The following is a 16,857-nucleotide window of genomic DNA, read 5'->3' as shown; positions in this document are numbered from 1 at the left end:
CAACTGCTTGCCACAAAATTGCTTGACCCAACAAATTGCCGTGGGGTCGATAGGTGGGGGGTCGGTGACATGTGAACTATCTATACAGGCCCGGACTGACACGCCGGGCCCAGCGGGAGTTTTCCCGATTGACCACCAGGGGGCGCTGTTAATTTCAGGCTTTTGTTTCAAAAGCAGCAATTAAAGTGCTTTTGATAAAGACCTAGCCAGACCCAGAGTGATTATCTTGGAGTGGCCTTTTTTTCCACGCTTGGTCGGCCTGTATTTTGGACCTTTTGGCCGTTATTTTGTGCAGAATGGGTCATTTTTGAAGCAAGCGTCACGCTCTCTCTCTCACACACTTTTTTGCTCTCCCTCGTGACTGCCGTGAGCTCTCTGCTCAGCTGTCTCCCCTCCCCCACCCTAGTCAGGCTGCTGGCGGACGCACAGCCAAACAAATTACCGGTAAGGGTAAACAATACACTCTCAAAAGTAAAGAAAGTCAAATAGCAGAAAAAAGTGGGGCAGAAAAGCGTCACTTTGTTTTTCACTCTCTCCTTCTCCTTACTTGCTCTCTCCCCTTCCCCACCCAAGCCAGCGCCCGCTGGCTGACACTACAGCCAAACAAGACACTCATGTAAAAAAGTAAAGTCAGATAGCAGAAAAGATTGAGAAAAGGCAATATTAAAGAAAAGGAGTGGAGCAAATGCGCTCAAATGTCCTGAAGTGCGTGTGCCTGATGGAGAAGACAGAGTAAGCAACACCAAGTGCAACACAAAAACAAACAAAATTATGTGTAAATATAAATAATGGTCTAATAGCATGCTTGGCTGATCATTTTTCTCATAGTAATTTAATGTTGTCGTATTTGTATTTGTTGGGAATAATGGAGGGGAATAAACACCCATGGCATTTTACATGCTAGCTATTAGCTAAGTTACAAGTTGCTATTAGCTAAGTTACAAGTTGCAGCTATAGGTGTAATATGCTACTCTCTCAACATTTGGAGTTTGTAATTCCAGAAACTGTCAAATTAATTTATTCCCATTGTCCCATTGCCAGCCAAGAAAAATGCTACAAAATGAAGAGAGCAGACTGTTGTGAATATTAATTCATTTCATGAAACAAATGGTAGAATTTAGGTTGTAAATGTAGGTCAGTGCTACAGAGTGTGTTAAAAACAGCAGAGAATGCTTTGCTGAGTCTGAATGCTCACCTCTGATGCAAACACACTTCCTCTATAGCAGGGGTCTCAAACTTGTGGCTTGTGGTCTTTTGTGGCCTGCAAGGATGATATTTTGTGGTCTCATATTTGCCATCAAAATTTAAAGTCAATGCGGCCGGCTGCCCCCACCTTTTTTGTTTTTGTTTGTTGACTCCTGCATCCCCCACATAAGGTGCGTTAAAGACCGCTGCTCTACAGTACTGTTTTGGCTTCCCATCCAGTTGTTTAGCAAAGAAGAGAAAAGGAGGAGGAGGAGAATCCTTCTTGTCGGGCTGAACGCTGACAAAGTAGCCGTCGGCATTTCAGCAGCTTCGGGCCTCAAGCCAGCCCACCATCTGCTTGGTGCTCACGTGTTAGCCCGCACCAAAACACAAGCAGCTACATGAACACAACACAATACAGCATAACAAAACAAGGTGATAAAACTCAAAATAACGTGATGCAACACAACACAATACTACAATGCAACCCAACATAAACTAATACACCATAACACGATACAAGACATGATCCAAAACTACAGAAAGCAACTCTATAAGATAGAACACAACACTACACAACATGATTACACAATACAACACTTGACGATATAACATGGCACAACATAACGTAATACTGCAGTATATCACTGCAAAACACCACAAAATAATACAATAAACAAATTAATCTAGCTTGCAATTCAATTTATTTAAGAAAAAAAATCTGACCTGCATGCGGTTGATGTGAGGTGACTGTTCTTGACTAATGAGCGTCAAGGTGAAAGCCGCTTTTTCCTGGCTAGCTGACAACAAGCAGGGCGTCAGCCTGCCATCACAGTAGACTTTGATTTTTGCCCTTTGTTTCCTGGCCAGCTGCTGCTGCTAATCCTCACCAGGAACATCTTCCATCCTCTTCAGATTGTCAGCTGTTAGCCTGATCCAAAGAAATAACTAGAGTGACACCTCCACGCTGCGGGATAATTAGAGGAAGTGTTGGTTTCAAGTTTTTAAATCTCACTGGATTTCACTTGCTTCAATGTTTACAATCACAATACTGCAACATGTCTCTTTAACACTCGGGGCTCTCTGCAGGCCATTTCTGTTCCTCTCACTTCACTTTTCCAATCATTTTAGCTCTGTGAAGGAAATGTAATGAATCTTCCCAAGAGTGGTAATTTTGTATGCATTGTCATTTCCAACTGCAGCTCATTAACGCCCCGGTCAAGTGAAAGTAAACATGTCTTGTTAATTTGACACAGCGCAATGAAGAGTGTTGTCCGCAACCCTGCCAATTTTGAATGATTAAAAGATTGGTTACTACAACAAGGCACTCAAAAGTGGCCACATTAGCCTGAAGACCCAGTCCATTTGCTAGCTGTCAAGTCAGACTCCGTTCCCCCGCTTAATTTCCCCTCTTCTTGCTCTTCCGGCACAGATCACGGCTGCATGGCAACAACAAGGCACTCTACGCAACCCTGTCAGGGTGCAGAAATGGTTGCTTTGAAGTGCACATTGGAAGTGCGACGGACAATCCTGGAGGGGGTGCACATTCCCTACTTCTAAGTTCATCACTAGGAATCATTTTTCACTCTCATGCAAATATTCACCACAATTACGACTTTAGCTAGTGTTAGATTATGACATGTTGTGATCTAAGATGTGGTTGCCATGAGAGCGCTAATGCATGGACAGTCTCAACAACAATGCTGTAATTTAAGGAGGATCCTAAATTTCACTAAAAGCTTATCAGGTTTAACTGATTGGACCTTCTGTAAACTAACCTGTAAAGGTGATCCGGAAATTTCATCCCAAAGCCCAAAATCCCAAACTTTTTTTGAGTTCTGCATTTGCTATTAATACAAACAACAACTCTGATCCGCCCTCATCCAGGCAGGTTCCGGAGACTAAAGCTGGCACACAGAGGAGGACACCACCCCCACCCCGACAAGGACGATGCTGAGGTATAAAAGTCTCTGTCCCACTGATGTGATAATGTAACTTCCTCTATCAGGTCTACGCAAGGAGACTTCCTGTGGCGACCATGAGCACCGACGGCGAGATGGCGATCTTTGGGGCGGCCTCCCAGTACCTCCGAAAGTCTGAACGGGAAAGGACAGAGGCGCAGGCCCGGCCTTTCGACAGCAAAACGGCCTGTTTTGTCAGTGAGGACAAGGAGGTGTACGTCAAGGCCACCATCCAGGACAAGGCGGATGGAAAAGTCAACGTCAAGACAGAAGACGACAGGGTGTGTGGATATTTTTTGTTTCATCTTCAGCTCTGCTCACATCACTCCAATTTTATCATCTTTACATCGTCATCGATAGATAGATAATTAACACTGTAACACCATTATTTACTTCTTTTTTTTAATAGCTTCATTAACTCTTTTACTGCCAAAAACGTTTAATGACGTATGCTAAAATCCTAATGAATTCCGCCATAAACGTTAATTGATGTTTACTAAGGTTTTTTATTTATTTATTTTTTTTATCCTCAATTGGCAGTGCAATGTCTTGTACAGCGTTGCCTGCTCAATGGGTTGTGGAATCAAAAACACCCACTAATTATGGCCGGCAGATGGCAGCATTGTATCTCTTTTCAATATGCTCAAAGTATATGAAATTACAATGAAACGCGACTGATGTGATGAAATTGAATGTTTTCAAGGATGACGTGATGATCAAAGCCTTTGTCACATTAAATCTAATTCACAGAGCGTCAATAAACAAAAAAAAAAGTGTATAAGTCACTATTGTGCAAAAAAAAAAATCTTTTCAATGTCACTCAAATTACCTATTTTCGAATGGTGATTACTAAAGAACGGAATAAGGTAGAAACATACTTTTTTTTATGTTTATGTAGTCGTAGCGCACAATATTTTGTTTGCCTTGAAAGATTAGTGAAAATGCTCGAAATCGGCTGGCACTGTTGGGGTTGTTTTTTGGATAATGTTTGGCAGTCAAAGAGTTAATTGAAAAAACAACAACAACACAATAACAAAATACAGTGAATCCAAGGTCACTTTATAAATAAATTTAGCATTATGTGTAACATTTCACTCATTTTGGGTTGCCGACGAGTAAAGAAGACCATGTTTTGGTTGCCAATCGATCAAAGGGCATATTTCGAACAAAACAAAAAAAATAGCATTCATATTCTCGTTCTGATGTGACTTTTGTCCACAGACATTGACTGTACAGGAAGATAAAGTGTTCCCCATGAATCCCCCCAAATTCGACAAGATCGAGGACATGGTCATGATGACACACCTCCATGAGCCGGCCGTGCTCTACAACCTGAAGGAGCGCTACGCCGCCTGGATGATCTACGTAGGTCTCGAAAGCGGGGGTTCTCAAACTTTCCGGGTCCAGGTTGAGATTTTGCCCACCTCATGATCCTAACAGCAATTAAACCTAAACCTAAAATTAAATTAGCCCCAAATGAAATTATATTAAGTCTTTAAGATGGATATCAAGGATATGGAGTAAATTCTCAATCAGCTTTCTATACAGACGTACTCTGGTCTTTTCTGTGTGACCGTCAACCCTTACAAATGGTTGCCGGTCTACAACACTGAAGTGGTCCAGGCCTACAGAGGGAAGAAGCGAATGGAGGTTCCTCCTCATATCTTTGCCCTGTCCGATAATGCATACCAGTTCATGCTGACAGGTAAGATAGCACTACAATGGCACTCTTCAGGGATGTGTTAATAGTTTGGTCACCTGATTTGTTTTTTTTCCCCCCCACAGATCGTGAAAACCAGTCTATCCTAATCACGTAAGCAAAGAACTAGATTGTTTTCTTCAAATGAATAACTCAAAAAACGATTGGCATAGTGTGTTTTGGGTTTACCCTGAAATGTCAACACAGAAGCATTTCTCATGAGATGCTAATACGTTTACTGTTTTCAGCGGAGAATCTGGAGCAGGAAAGACGGTCAACACCAAGCGGGTCATTCAGTACTTTGCCACCATTGCTGTGTCTGTAGACAAGAAGAAAGACACCAACAGCAAAATGAAGGTAGGTCCTTGATGACTCATATAGAACCAGATGTGTGGTTGACCAATTTGCTTGTCCACAGGGAACCCTGGAGGACCAGATCATCCAGGCCAACCCTCTGCTAGAAGCTTTTGGGAATGCCAAAACTGTGAGGAACGACAACTCTTCTCGCTTTGTGAGTCGCTTTGGTTTTGACGAAGAAGCAATTGACTGGTTGTTGATGCTATTCCACCTTAACATCAAGTTCCAACTTTCAGGGTAAATTCATCCGAATACACTTTGGCGCAACTGGGAAACTGGCATCAGCAGATATCGAAACATGTATGTTTTCCAAGATGCTCTTATCATATTAAAGCGATAACTGCAACCAAAATTCACTGTTCATTTTCCCTCCTGAAAGATCTGTTGGAAAAGTCCAGAGTGTCGTTCCAGCTGGGGGCCGAGAGAAGCTATCACATTTTCTATCAGCTGACCTGCAACAAGAAGCCAGAACTCATCGGTAAAATTGAGCTCACAGCTCAATGCCTTCTCAAAAGTATTTCCCAAAAACATGTCATCCTTTTCATCTGTAGACCTGCTCCTCATCACAACCAACCCTTACGACTTTGCCTTCATCAGTCATGGCGAGATCAGCGTGAAAAGTATTGATGACGCGGAGGAGTTGATGGCCACAGACGTGAGTGTGCTCAGAAAGCGTAGACGATGCACTGAGCAACATTGCTCATCTCATTTGTGCTTCAGGAGGCCTTCGACATTCTGGGTTTCACCCAAGATGAAAAGGTGTCCATCTACAAGCTGACAGGAGCTGTGATGCATTACGGCAACATGAAATTCAAGCAGAAACAGCGAGAAGAACAAGCAGAACCAGATGGCACTGAAGGTAAGATATCCCGCAAACTAACATTTAAGAATGAGATTGGGCATCTTGTATTACAGCCGTCCTAATCCCCCAGGCCACAGACATGTAGACCATTTGATACTAGGTCACAACAAAAATATTTTTTGGTCAACCTGTCAAAATATTATTTTACGTCAGCTCTGCTCATGTTTGCATAATGGGGTTAAATAACACCCAAAGTGTGTTACTTTTACCCATTCTACTCCAAAGTTTTGTGCTAGTTCTTTAGCATTTATTGCAGAAAACATAACATCAAAGATAGGATGTTGGAAATGGAAGCAAGGTATTCTGTGTTTTTTGTTTGTTTGTTTGTCTTTTTAACCAGGGCCATTTAGAATTTTAAAGATTTTTTTTTACATCGAGTTTGATGAAACTTTGACTCAAAACTGCAGAGGCTGACAAGGCAGCGTATCTGATGGGTCTGAACTCTGCTGACCTTCTGAAGAATCTTTGCTACCCACGCGTGAAGGTGGGCAACGAGTACGTCACCAAGGGACAAAATGTGCAGCAGGTACGACGACTATCTGTCAACATATGCAGGAACTGAACGAGTGCGTCTTTTATTGTTAATTACATAATTACGTGCTACGTTTCACCAACGCGTAGCTGAAGGAACCAAAACTATATAGTCTAATTTCACGCATGGTGTGTTTGGCCTGCTGAAGGGACTGAAATGTGACACCTCATTTTAAATCGAAGAGGTTTATGCATACTGCGAATAAAAAGAGATTTAATTCCTCAATCCCACAAATCCATTTAGTTCTTGTAACATTCTTGTCCTTCTGTCAGGTCTACAACGCTGTAGGCGCATTGGCCAAATCTGTCTACGAGAAGATGTTCCTGTGGATGGTGCAGCGCATCAACCAGCAGCTGGATACCAAGCAGCCCAGGCAACACTTCATCGGCGTTCTTGACATTGCTGGATTTGAAATTTTTGATGTAGGTTATTCCATTTCATTAAAACTGAATTATTATCTTGGGTACTTGCAACAAAAGCAAGCAGTTAAAGGTAGCTCAAAACAATCAGTTCAAGTTATTTTTCCTTGGCAACTCTCTACTGATCTACAAACTTGCATGGATTACTGTTCCAAGAACCTATAGGACAATTCCCTGTATTGTCACACGTTCATGCAGGGAACAAAAGGCAAATCGTTTTCCAATTCCGCCACTAGTAAATAAACCGATTGAGAAAACCAGGGAAACGTCTTCAATGATAATTTGTTCTTGCGAGGTGGTACAGGAAGTGTCTTCTTCTCTACCCTCATAGCATAAATGTGTGAAGTCCTAACTACATGAGTTACACTACATGAGGTAAACTGCTTGGAATGGAAACCAAATGCCAGCTATGCAGTCAACCCCTGCATACTCGTGACTCGGCACCCTTTTGTTCCCCTTTTTTTCTCTAAATATTTACAAATATTTTCTGGGGTGAATTTTCTGTTTCTGGGATTTCATTTTCCCATTCACCGCTCCCCACAAACCTTGTATTTTGTGAAAAACCTATATGGAAGATTTGTCAGTGTTTTGTGAAGACTTTTGTGGGTTTTATTTATTATTATTATTTTTTTTACCTACTGCATTTCAGTGGGCGCCAAATGACTAGATTATGCTATTCAAGACCTGCTCCCTATCACCTGTGAATAGCGGGTGACCCCTGTAATTTACATTTCAACAGGTAAATTGGTTCAAAAACATACATGGTGGAAGCTCACAAGTTAACAAGATCAGTGAGGAACAGAATTTTTTATTTTTTTTCAAGGAAATTGGGGTGGGGTGGTTGGGAACTAATCCTTTCCTTTTGAGGCCTTTTGACAGTGGGAGCCCAAAAACCAGTCAGGTCAGCAGAAGTCACTCATGTTCTGCCACCTGGAAGTATCCCTGTGCCTATTGTTTACAAACGTTCTGAATTGATCCGTTAATATTAACTTTATAAATACTTGATCCAGTATGCTCGAGACACCTGGCTTCATATCAGTGGTTGATGACTTCCCATTTGAATCTTCTCTAAAGTTCAACAGCATGGAGCAGCTCTGCATCAACTTTACCAACGAGAAGCTGCAGCAGTTCTTCAACCACCACATGTTTGTCCTGGAGCAAGAAGAATACAAGAAGGAAGGTATCGACTGGGAGTTCATCGACTTTGGCATGGACCTGGCAGCCTGCATTGAGCTCATTGAGAAGGTAGAAGATACCATTTTTAGGTGTATGAATATCAACACATCAACCGTACTGTTTTTTTTTGTTTTTGTTTTTTTAAACAGCCGATGGGCATCTTCTCGATCCTGGAGGAGGAGTGTATGTTCCCCAAGTCGACTGACGTATCCTTCAAGAACAAACTTTACGACCAACATCTGGGCAAAAATAGCTGCTTCCTGAAGCCCAAAGTGGTGAAGGGCAAGCCAGAAGCTCACTTTTCACTGATGCACTATGCCGGCATGGTGGACTACAACATCAGTGGCTGGCTGGAGAAGAACAAGGACCCATTGAACGAGTCTGTGGTGCAGCTTTACCAGAAATCGTCGGTCAAGATCCTAGCAATGCTTTACGTCACCTTCTCTGGAGCAGACGGTACGTTTTCATTTTGTCTCCTTTTGTCTTGAAGCATGGAACAATATATTAGGAAGCGGCACAATGCTTTGTTTTTGCAGATGCACCAGCTGGAGGAGGCAAGAAAGTGTCCAAGAAGAAGGGAGCATCTTTCCAAACAGTGTCAGCATTGTTTAGGGTAGGAACAAGTAAAGAGCTTATAAAAAAAAAAACACGTTGCATTGCTGCTTGGGAGTGGTTATGGCATCTGCCTCACAGTTCTGAGGATTCTGGTTGGACTTTCAGCTCCAGTTTTCTGTGTGAAGATTGCATGTGCTTCCCATGCTTGAGAGAGTTGTCTGAGGGTACTTGAGCTCTTTCTCTTATCCAAACTTGCTTGAGTAAACTGAAGACTCTATATTGTCCGTAGGTGTGCTTGTGAGTCTGAATTTTGAACATTTGTGTCTTGTGATTGGGTGGCAACCAGTTCAGGGTATATTCCACCTCTTGCCCAAAGGCAACTGGCAAAGACTCCAGCTCACCCATGACCCTAGTGGGATAAGCATATAGAACATGAAAGATGGAAATTTAGGTTTCAAATCTTTAGATTCAATGTCTAATGACATGTTAACTTGTCAAATTTCAAACAAAGAAACTCAACTAATTATTCATTGCAGGAAAACCTCGGGAAGCTCATGACGAACCTAAGGACCACTCATCCTCACTTTGTGAGATGCATCATTCCAAATGAGACAAAAACTCCAGGTAGACTTCTTCATTTTTAGGTTAAGCTTGTTGTTTTGATGATTTCTTGGTTTAGTTAGTCCATGAACGAATGTGCTGTGCAGGCATCATGGAGAACCGCCTGGTCCTCCACCAGCTGCGCTGCAACGGTGTGCTGGAAGGCATCCGCATCTGCAGGAAAGGATTTCCTAGCAGGATTCTATACGGAGACTTCAAGCAAAGGTAAACAAATGTTCAAGTGAGCATTGCCAATGTACAATGACGCATTTACATGATTTACTTATGGTGTTGCTTTTGCAGATACAGGATCCTTAACGCCAGTGCTGTTCCAGAAGGACAATTCATGGATAACAAGAAGGCAGCAGAGAAGCTTCTGGGCTCCATCAATGTGGATCACACACAGTACAAGTTTGGACATACAAAGGTTCTGACTGTTTATGAGTTAAAATTACTTCAACATGGGGACTATATTCTATCTGGCTACAAATGTTTTATCATTTACCAGGACAATGATCTTGTCTGATTTCGTCTTTCTATCAACCCACGAACACCACCACAAACATATGCAATATTTTAATCAGACAATAGTCAGTATTAAGTCACGAATGTGAGACATATGGAAATTAATCTGTGATTGTTTACATTTTCCATCAATAAGAGTGCTGAGTTGGAAAGGAATGATAGTGACATCACTTTCAGGTATTCTTTAAGGCTGGCCTGCTGGGCGCTCTGGAGGAAATGAGAGATGAGCGGTTAGCTCAAGTTGTGCAGTCCACTCAGGCACTCTGTCGTGGATTTCTAATCCGGCTGGAGTATGAGAAGATGATGGCCAGGAAGTAATTATGCTTACAGTATAATCACATTCTCTATATCGTAAGATTATCTCTCATTTTAGGACCGACGTGTATTGTTGTCGACAGGGAGGCCATTTATACCATCCAGTACAATTTCCGTTCCTTCATGAACGTGAAACACTGGCCGTGGATGAAGCTGTACTTTAAACTCAAGCCACTGCTCAAGAGCGCAGAGGCCGAGAAGGAAATGGCCCAAATGAAGGTGGACTTCACGAAGCTCAAAGAAGATTTGGCCAAGTCAGAAAACCGACGGCGGGAGATTGAAGAGAAGATGGTCTCTGTTGTACAAGAACGTAACGATCTTCTTCTCCAAGTCCAGGCGGTAAGTTTAGAATTGATTCATGGTAGAGTAAGTCGGGCCCAAGGTTGTCTATCAAGCTGCCACCAGCTTCTTCATGTGTTAGAGATGATATTAGTGAAATAATGACTAGAATGTACAAACCTAAATTTATCATTATTTCCATTTTCCATCATTTGAACATGAGAAATGAGGTGGAAGGTAAAAATATTGCCTAAATGTTTACTGTGTGCATCATCAGGAGTCGGACAACCTGCAGGATGCTGAAGAACGCTGTGAGGGTCTCATCAAGAGCAAGATCCAACTGGAGGCCAAGCTGAATGAAGTGATGGAGCGACTGGAGGATGAGGAGGAGCTGAACGTCGAGTTGACGGCAAAGAAGCGAAAGCTTGAAGATGAGAGTTCAGAACTGAAGAGGGACATTGATGACCTCGAACTGACCTTAGCCAAAGTGGAGAAGGAGAAACATGCAGTGGAAAACAAGGTGAGCGGATGCAAACATTGTGCTTAAAATCTTAACATCTAACGTCACATCATATCTGTTAAAGGTGAAAAACATGACAGAGGAGATCATGAGTCAGGAGGACACAAATGCCAAACTGTCCAAGGAGAAAAAAGCCTTGCAAGAGTCCCATCAACAGACTCTGGATGACCTGCAGGCCGAGGAGGAGAAGGTCAACATTCTCAGTAAGGCCAAAGCAAAGTTAGAGCAGCAGGTTGACGAGGTGAGTTAACGCTCAAGAGAGAAGACAGTGACACAACTGACATACGCTGCAATCAAAAAAACTCCTCATGCAGTTAGAAGGCTCACTGGAGCAAGAGAAGAAGATTCGGATGGACCAGGAAAGAGCCAAGCGGAAGTTGGAGGGTGATCTCAAACTTTCCCTGGAGTTCATCATGGATCTGGAAAATGAGAAACAGCAGCTTGATGAAAAGATTAAAAAGTATGTTTTCCTCTGGTTAAAGTCACCTGTAACGGTTACAGTGCGTTTTAGGTTCATTCTAAAATGTCAACCAAAATCCAAATATCCCAAACTTTTTATGAGCAGCGAATTTCTAAATAAATAAATAAATAGATAAATAAATACGTGTGGCTTTGGCTCCCAGTCATGTTGCTTTCTGAACTTTCTTCTACAGGAAAGACTTTGAGACTTCACAGCTGCAGACAAAGGTTGAGGATGAACAAGCTCTCGGTTCACAGCTGCAGAAAAAAATCAAAGAGATCCAGGTGATGAGTTCTGGTTCACAGGATCACATGAACTTTATTGGACTCCATTTACTCAATCTCTCATTTGCAGGCCCGATCTGAAGAGTTGGAGGAGGAAATGGAGGCAGAGCGAGCTGCACGAGCCAAAGTGGAGAAGCAGAGGTCAGATATGTCCCGAGAGCTGGAGGATATCACTGAGAGGCTGGAGGAGGCTGGAGCGTCCACCGCAACTCAAGTGGAGGCCAACAAGAAGCAGGAGGTTGAGTTCCTCAAGCTGCGTAGAGAACTGGAGGAACGTTCACTGCAACACGAGGCCACGACCGCCGCCCTGCGCAAGAAGCATGCAGACACCGTAGCCGAGTTGGGGGAGCAACTGGACAACATCCAAAGGGTTCGGCAGAAACTAGACAAGGAGAAGAGTGAGCTGAGACTAGAAATGGATGAACTGTCCAGCAATCTGGAGAGTGTGGCCAAAGCCAAGGTCAGGCGGTCTCAAGTTCCGTCACAAGTAGCGAGATTCCTGGTTAGTTTCAAACAAGGGATTGTCTTTTTCTGAGTAGATTAATCTGGAGAAAATGTGCCGCTCGCTTGAAGATCAACTAAACGAGGTCAAAGCTAAAGAGGAGGAGCAGCAGAGGCTACTGAATGATGTCTCCAGCCAAAACGCTCGACTGCAGACAGAAAATGGTGAGCAAGATCTGAGCATGCATTAAATGCGTTAGAGTTGAAATTATATAATCAATGCATCGGCAACACAGCTGTAGACCATAATCAAAATGCGTAATGACATTGCTTGTTCATTTCGACCCACAGCATATACACTTTTGTGTTTCATCCAATGTGCTATACCTCTGGTCCCCATCTAACTGACATCCTAAGCCGTATACGTGAATGTGAATGAAACTTTTTAAAAGTTCAAAGTGGATCTCTTGACACATTTTAATAGGGCTGTGTAATTAATCGAAATCCAATGACAATTTCAATTATTACACTCCACAATTACAAAATCGTGAACAAATAAAAGATGATTCATACTAATTTTGAGTTGTTTAAATTTATATATTTGCACCTCTTTTATTTTAAAATTACTAATTTAATAAAACTTATTTGGTACAAAAAGGAACTTGCATAATTATAGTATTTCAAATAGTTATTTTTCTTAATATATATATTTTTTTACATGTTTAAACATGTTCTTGTTTTGTACCAAAAAAAAAAAAAACCAAATGATTGTCCTAATCGTGATTTCAATTATTACCAAATTAATTGTGATTACTGTAATATTTTCTTCATAATCAAGAAGTCCTTCATTTTAAATTTAACACAGATGTATGAACTGGACAAACATGTAAAGGCATGTAAAGCCTGCCACACAAAAATGAAATATGTCACAAATACCAACGACTTAAGCAATCAGTTCGCTAGCTTTTAACTACACTGGCCAAGGCAAACATCAACCATCCTTACTAACTTGCACAAAATGAAGGATAAAAACAGGCTCTGAGAGCCTTTACAGCCAAATCATTGACATGATAATCATATTCAGGTCAAATTATGCGGCTAGTGAAGGTTCACAACTCTACTGCTTATAACTGGGTTTTTTTTTTTTTTTTTTTTTTTTTATTATTGTACAGTTGAAATGTCTCGGCAGCTGGAGGAAAAAGCCGTGCTCCTGTCTCAGCTCACCCGGGGAAAGCAAGGATTCCTCCAGCAGATTGAAGAGCTAAAAAGATTCAATGAGGAGGAGGTGAAGGTGAGTGTGGACGAGCAGACGCGTACCACAGAAGCAATGACAAGCTGCTGATTCGCTGCTCATTTGTTGTGAAGGCCAAGAATGCCCTGGCTCACGGCTTGCAATCCGCGCAACATGACTGTGAGCTCCTGAGAGAGCAGTATGAGGAGGAGCAGGAAGCCAAGGCCGAGCTCCATCGCTGTCTCTCCAAGGCCAACAGCGATGTGGCTCAGTGGAGAAACAAATACGAGACGGACGCTATTCAGCGCAATGAGGAGCTGGAGGAAGCCAAGTGAGTAACACAAAATCAACAGAGAGCAGAGCCTCATGGTTTTTGACTACTGGTGGGTGGATAGGGCAAGGCTTTTCCTATTGGCCAAACCATCATCAGTGCCACGGACCTACTTTACGGGGATATTTTGTTAGGAGAGAGCTAGGCCAAAAAGACACTTTTAAAATCAGAAACTCTATTTTGTCCTTTAAAGGGAAATTGATGTTGCAGAAAGAGCACATAAAGCACAAGGTGTATGACAATATCAACAATGAAGATGAGACAAATTTGAAACTGAAACACAGACTCAATATAAAAATTGATAACATAAAATAAAATGAAAAGAAACATCATACTCGTACACAAAATTGCTAACATTCAGTCCAGAGCTAACACCATAAATAGACCATTATTAGGGGTGTGAATTGCCTAGTACCTGACGATTCGATTCGTATCACGATTCACAGGTCACGATTCGATTCGATACCGATTAATCCCGATACGAATGGTCACGATTCGATACCGATTAATCCCGATACGAATTTATAAGTCGATTGTTGCGATTTTTTTCCATTCAAATTTAGAAAATACTATCAGTAAATTTGTACATTTACACTGTAAGATTTGTATGAATATATTTATCTAAAACTTGAGGCTTATAACCGTGAGCCACTGTACACAAACAGTTTGCAATCTGTTTCACATTTGAACAGCATTAAAATAAAAATATTAAGGCTTAATGTGCCGTTCATATAACATTCTTCCATGCTCAAGGTGTGAATCCTAAAAAAAAAAAAAAAAAAAAAAAAAAAAAAAAAAAAAAAAATCGATTCTGCCGATTATTGAATCGATTCGAGAATCGCGCGATGTAGTATCGCGATATATCGCCGAATCGATTTTTTTTTTTAACACCCCTAACCATTATGATCTGTTACTGCAAAAAATGCAATGGACATATGTGCAAACAAGCAATGGTATCTGAGAACATGAGCAAGCTAAGGGCGACTCAGCAAGAGCTAAATTGCACTTGGGATAAATGAAACAGAGAGCCGTTGGGTCCTTCTACCAGGACCCCCTACACATTTGTCTGTTCACGTGTTCAGTGTAACATACTGTCTAAGTCAGGCATGTCAAACATACGGCCCGCGGGCCGGACCCGGCCCGTTGGATGATTTTATCCGGCCCGTCATAAATTTCTGAGTATATAAAAAAAAAAAGCGAGTCAATAGCTCATTTCTATCAAAAGTTATGATTTTTTTAAATAAATACAAACCAAATGCTCGCTCCGGCCGCTAGAGGGCAGTAAAAGAGCTCACGTCCAGCATGCGGCACTGACACGAGTTCGTACCAGGAAATAAACATTCGCAACGTGATGTGTCCAACTAGAAATTAACCGGTATGCTTGCTTCACCATTCACCACTACTACTAAACAAGTTATCGGTCAACACACCCTTCCCAAAATGGCACTGTCAAAAAAAAGAAAAGTGGACACGGAGTGCAGGGTTTTCCAGGAAAAATGGACTGAGAATTATTTATTCACAGAAGTGAATGCAAAACCAGTGTGCTTGGTTTGTAATCAGCAAGTTGCAGTGTTCAAAGAGTTTAATATTCGGCGCCACTACGAGACTCATCATAAAGACAAGTATGACGACTTGAAAGGACAAATAAGAAAAGACGAGATAAACAAATTGGTCACTCGTCTGAAGAAACAGCAGTCTGCTTTTACGCGCAGCCGCGATATCGCTGATGGGGCTGTAAGAGCCAGCTACATTATTGCCAACGAGCTGGTGCAGGCATCCAAGCCATTTGCTGATGGGGAGTTTGTAAAAACATGCATGCTGAAGGCTGCAGAAGTCGTGTGCCCTGAAAAGAGACTGGCCTTTGTCAATATTAGTCTAACGAGGAACACTGTCGCAGATCGGGTGACAGAACTCTCAAGTGACTTGAGCAGCCAATTGCAAGAGAAAAACAAATCATTTATCGCATTTTCAATTGCAATAGATGAGAGCACCGATGTCACAGATATTGCTCAACTGGCCATATTCATTAGAGGTGTTGATGAAACTTTGACCATCACCGAGGAGCTGCTTGAATTGGTGCCCATGAATGACACCACGACAGCAGATGACATTTTCAGCGCTCTCGTTGGAGCGCTGGACAAGGTGGAGGCGGACTGGTCCCGTGCTGTGAGCCTGGCGACCGACGGTGCGCCATCAATGGTGGGGAGAAAGGCAGGCGTTGCCACAAAATTCCGTGACAAAGTACAGACCGCAAATGGAGGACAGGAGTTTGGGGCATTTCACTGTATTTTGCACCAGGAGGCGTTATGTTGCAAAACACTGCAAATGAACCATGTTATGAGCGTGGTTGTGAAAACTGTCAATTTCATCAGAGCTCGCGGTCTAAATCACCGCCAGTTTGACTCATTTCTCAGTGATCATGACATTCATGCTGGCCTACCATACCACACTGACGTGCGCTGGTTAAGCAGAGGTGCAGTACTCAAGCGCTTCTTTGAGCTCGAGGCGAAATTGGACAGTTCATGGAGAAGAACGCCCAGTAAAGGAACTTCAATGCAAGGAATGGGTGCAGGATCTTGCCTTCATGGTTGATATTACGCAACACTTGAATACACGTAACACTACATTGCAGGGCCGTAATAGAGTTGTCACTCAATATTACGACAGCATAAGTGCGTTCAAAATGAAACTGTCGCTGTGGGAGACGCAGCTATCCAGCGGTGACACCACGCACTTCTCATGTCTCACAGCTGTGCGTCCGAAGGCACCGGATCGTCCCGATTTGGATAAATATAAAGACAACATAACAGATTTGCTGCGAGAGTTTGAGCGGAGGTTTCAGGTTTTCAGTGAACTTGAGAACAAATTCGGCTTTTTTCGCTCGCCATTTACAGTGAAGCCCTCTGATGTGCCAGCTGACATTCAGCTCGAGCTTATTGACTTGCAGTGCGATTCCGCTATGAAGGATAAATTTGGGTCCGTGGGATTGGATACGTTTTATCAGTATCTTGTGCCAGGTTACCCCAAATTAACAGCCATGGCTGCAAACGTTCTCTCCATGTTTGGGACTACTTATCTTTGTGAACAGGTTTTCTCCGTGATGAACAATAATAAAACAAAGCAGC

The 16,857-nt window shown here is 42.3% G+C and overlaps 1 protein-coding gene across 1 annotated transcript in view; it reads left to right on the top strand.

The window, feature by feature from the left end:
- The window catches only part of LOC144024858 (myosin-1-like), a 28,854-nt gene that overhangs the window by 4,340 nt on the left and 7,657 nt on the right, over window positions 1-16,857 (top strand). The window contains exons 2-29 of the mRNA XM_077531066.1: window positions 3,194-3,427; window positions 4,368-4,511; window positions 4,695-4,851; window positions 4,932-4,959; window positions 5,094-5,202; window positions 5,264-5,356; window positions 5,439-5,502; window positions 5,582-5,680; window positions 5,754-5,857; window positions 5,923-6,061; window positions 6,472-6,590; window positions 6,869-7,018; window positions 8,090-8,260; window positions 8,341-8,647; window positions 8,728-8,804; window positions 9,283-9,370; window positions 9,454-9,571; window positions 9,650-9,773; window positions 10,049-10,185; window positions 10,270-10,525; window positions 10,743-10,985; window positions 11,050-11,226; window positions 11,300-11,445; window positions 11,639-11,729; window positions 11,800-12,189; window positions 12,269-12,395; window positions 13,343-13,461; window positions 13,536-13,732. Of these exons, the coding sequence (XP_077387192.1) occupies window positions 3,194-3,427; window positions 4,368-4,511; window positions 4,695-4,851; window positions 4,932-4,959; window positions 5,094-5,202; window positions 5,264-5,356; window positions 5,439-5,502; window positions 5,582-5,680; window positions 5,754-5,857; window positions 5,923-6,061; window positions 6,472-6,590; window positions 6,869-7,018; window positions 8,090-8,260; window positions 8,341-8,647; window positions 8,728-8,804; window positions 9,283-9,370; window positions 9,454-9,571; window positions 9,650-9,773; window positions 10,049-10,185; window positions 10,270-10,525; window positions 10,743-10,985; window positions 11,050-11,226; window positions 11,300-11,445; window positions 11,639-11,729; window positions 11,800-12,189; window positions 12,269-12,395; window positions 13,343-13,461; window positions 13,536-13,732 (4,208 nt within the window). The remainder of the gene's footprint in view (window positions 1-3,193; window positions 3,428-4,367; window positions 4,512-4,694; window positions 4,852-4,931; window positions 4,960-5,093; window positions 5,203-5,263; window positions 5,357-5,438; window positions 5,503-5,581; window positions 5,681-5,753; window positions 5,858-5,922; window positions 6,062-6,471; window positions 6,591-6,868; window positions 7,019-8,089; window positions 8,261-8,340; window positions 8,648-8,727; window positions 8,805-9,282; window positions 9,371-9,453; window positions 9,572-9,649; window positions 9,774-10,048; window positions 10,186-10,269; window positions 10,526-10,742; window positions 10,986-11,049; window positions 11,227-11,299; window positions 11,446-11,638; window positions 11,730-11,799; window positions 12,190-12,268; window positions 12,396-13,342; window positions 13,462-13,535; window positions 13,733-16,857) is intronic.

This window comes from Festucalex cinctus, chromosome 1 (genome assembly GCF_051991245.1).
Source record: "Festucalex cinctus isolate MCC-2025b chromosome 1, RoL_Fcin_1.0, whole genome shotgun sequence".
Taxonomy (NCBI): domain Eukaryota; kingdom Metazoa; phylum Chordata; class Actinopteri; order Syngnathiformes; family Syngnathidae; genus Festucalex; species Festucalex cinctus.
The sequence above is the reverse complement of the archived record's forward strand: the minus strand, read 5'-3'. Positions and strand labels throughout refer to the sequence as shown.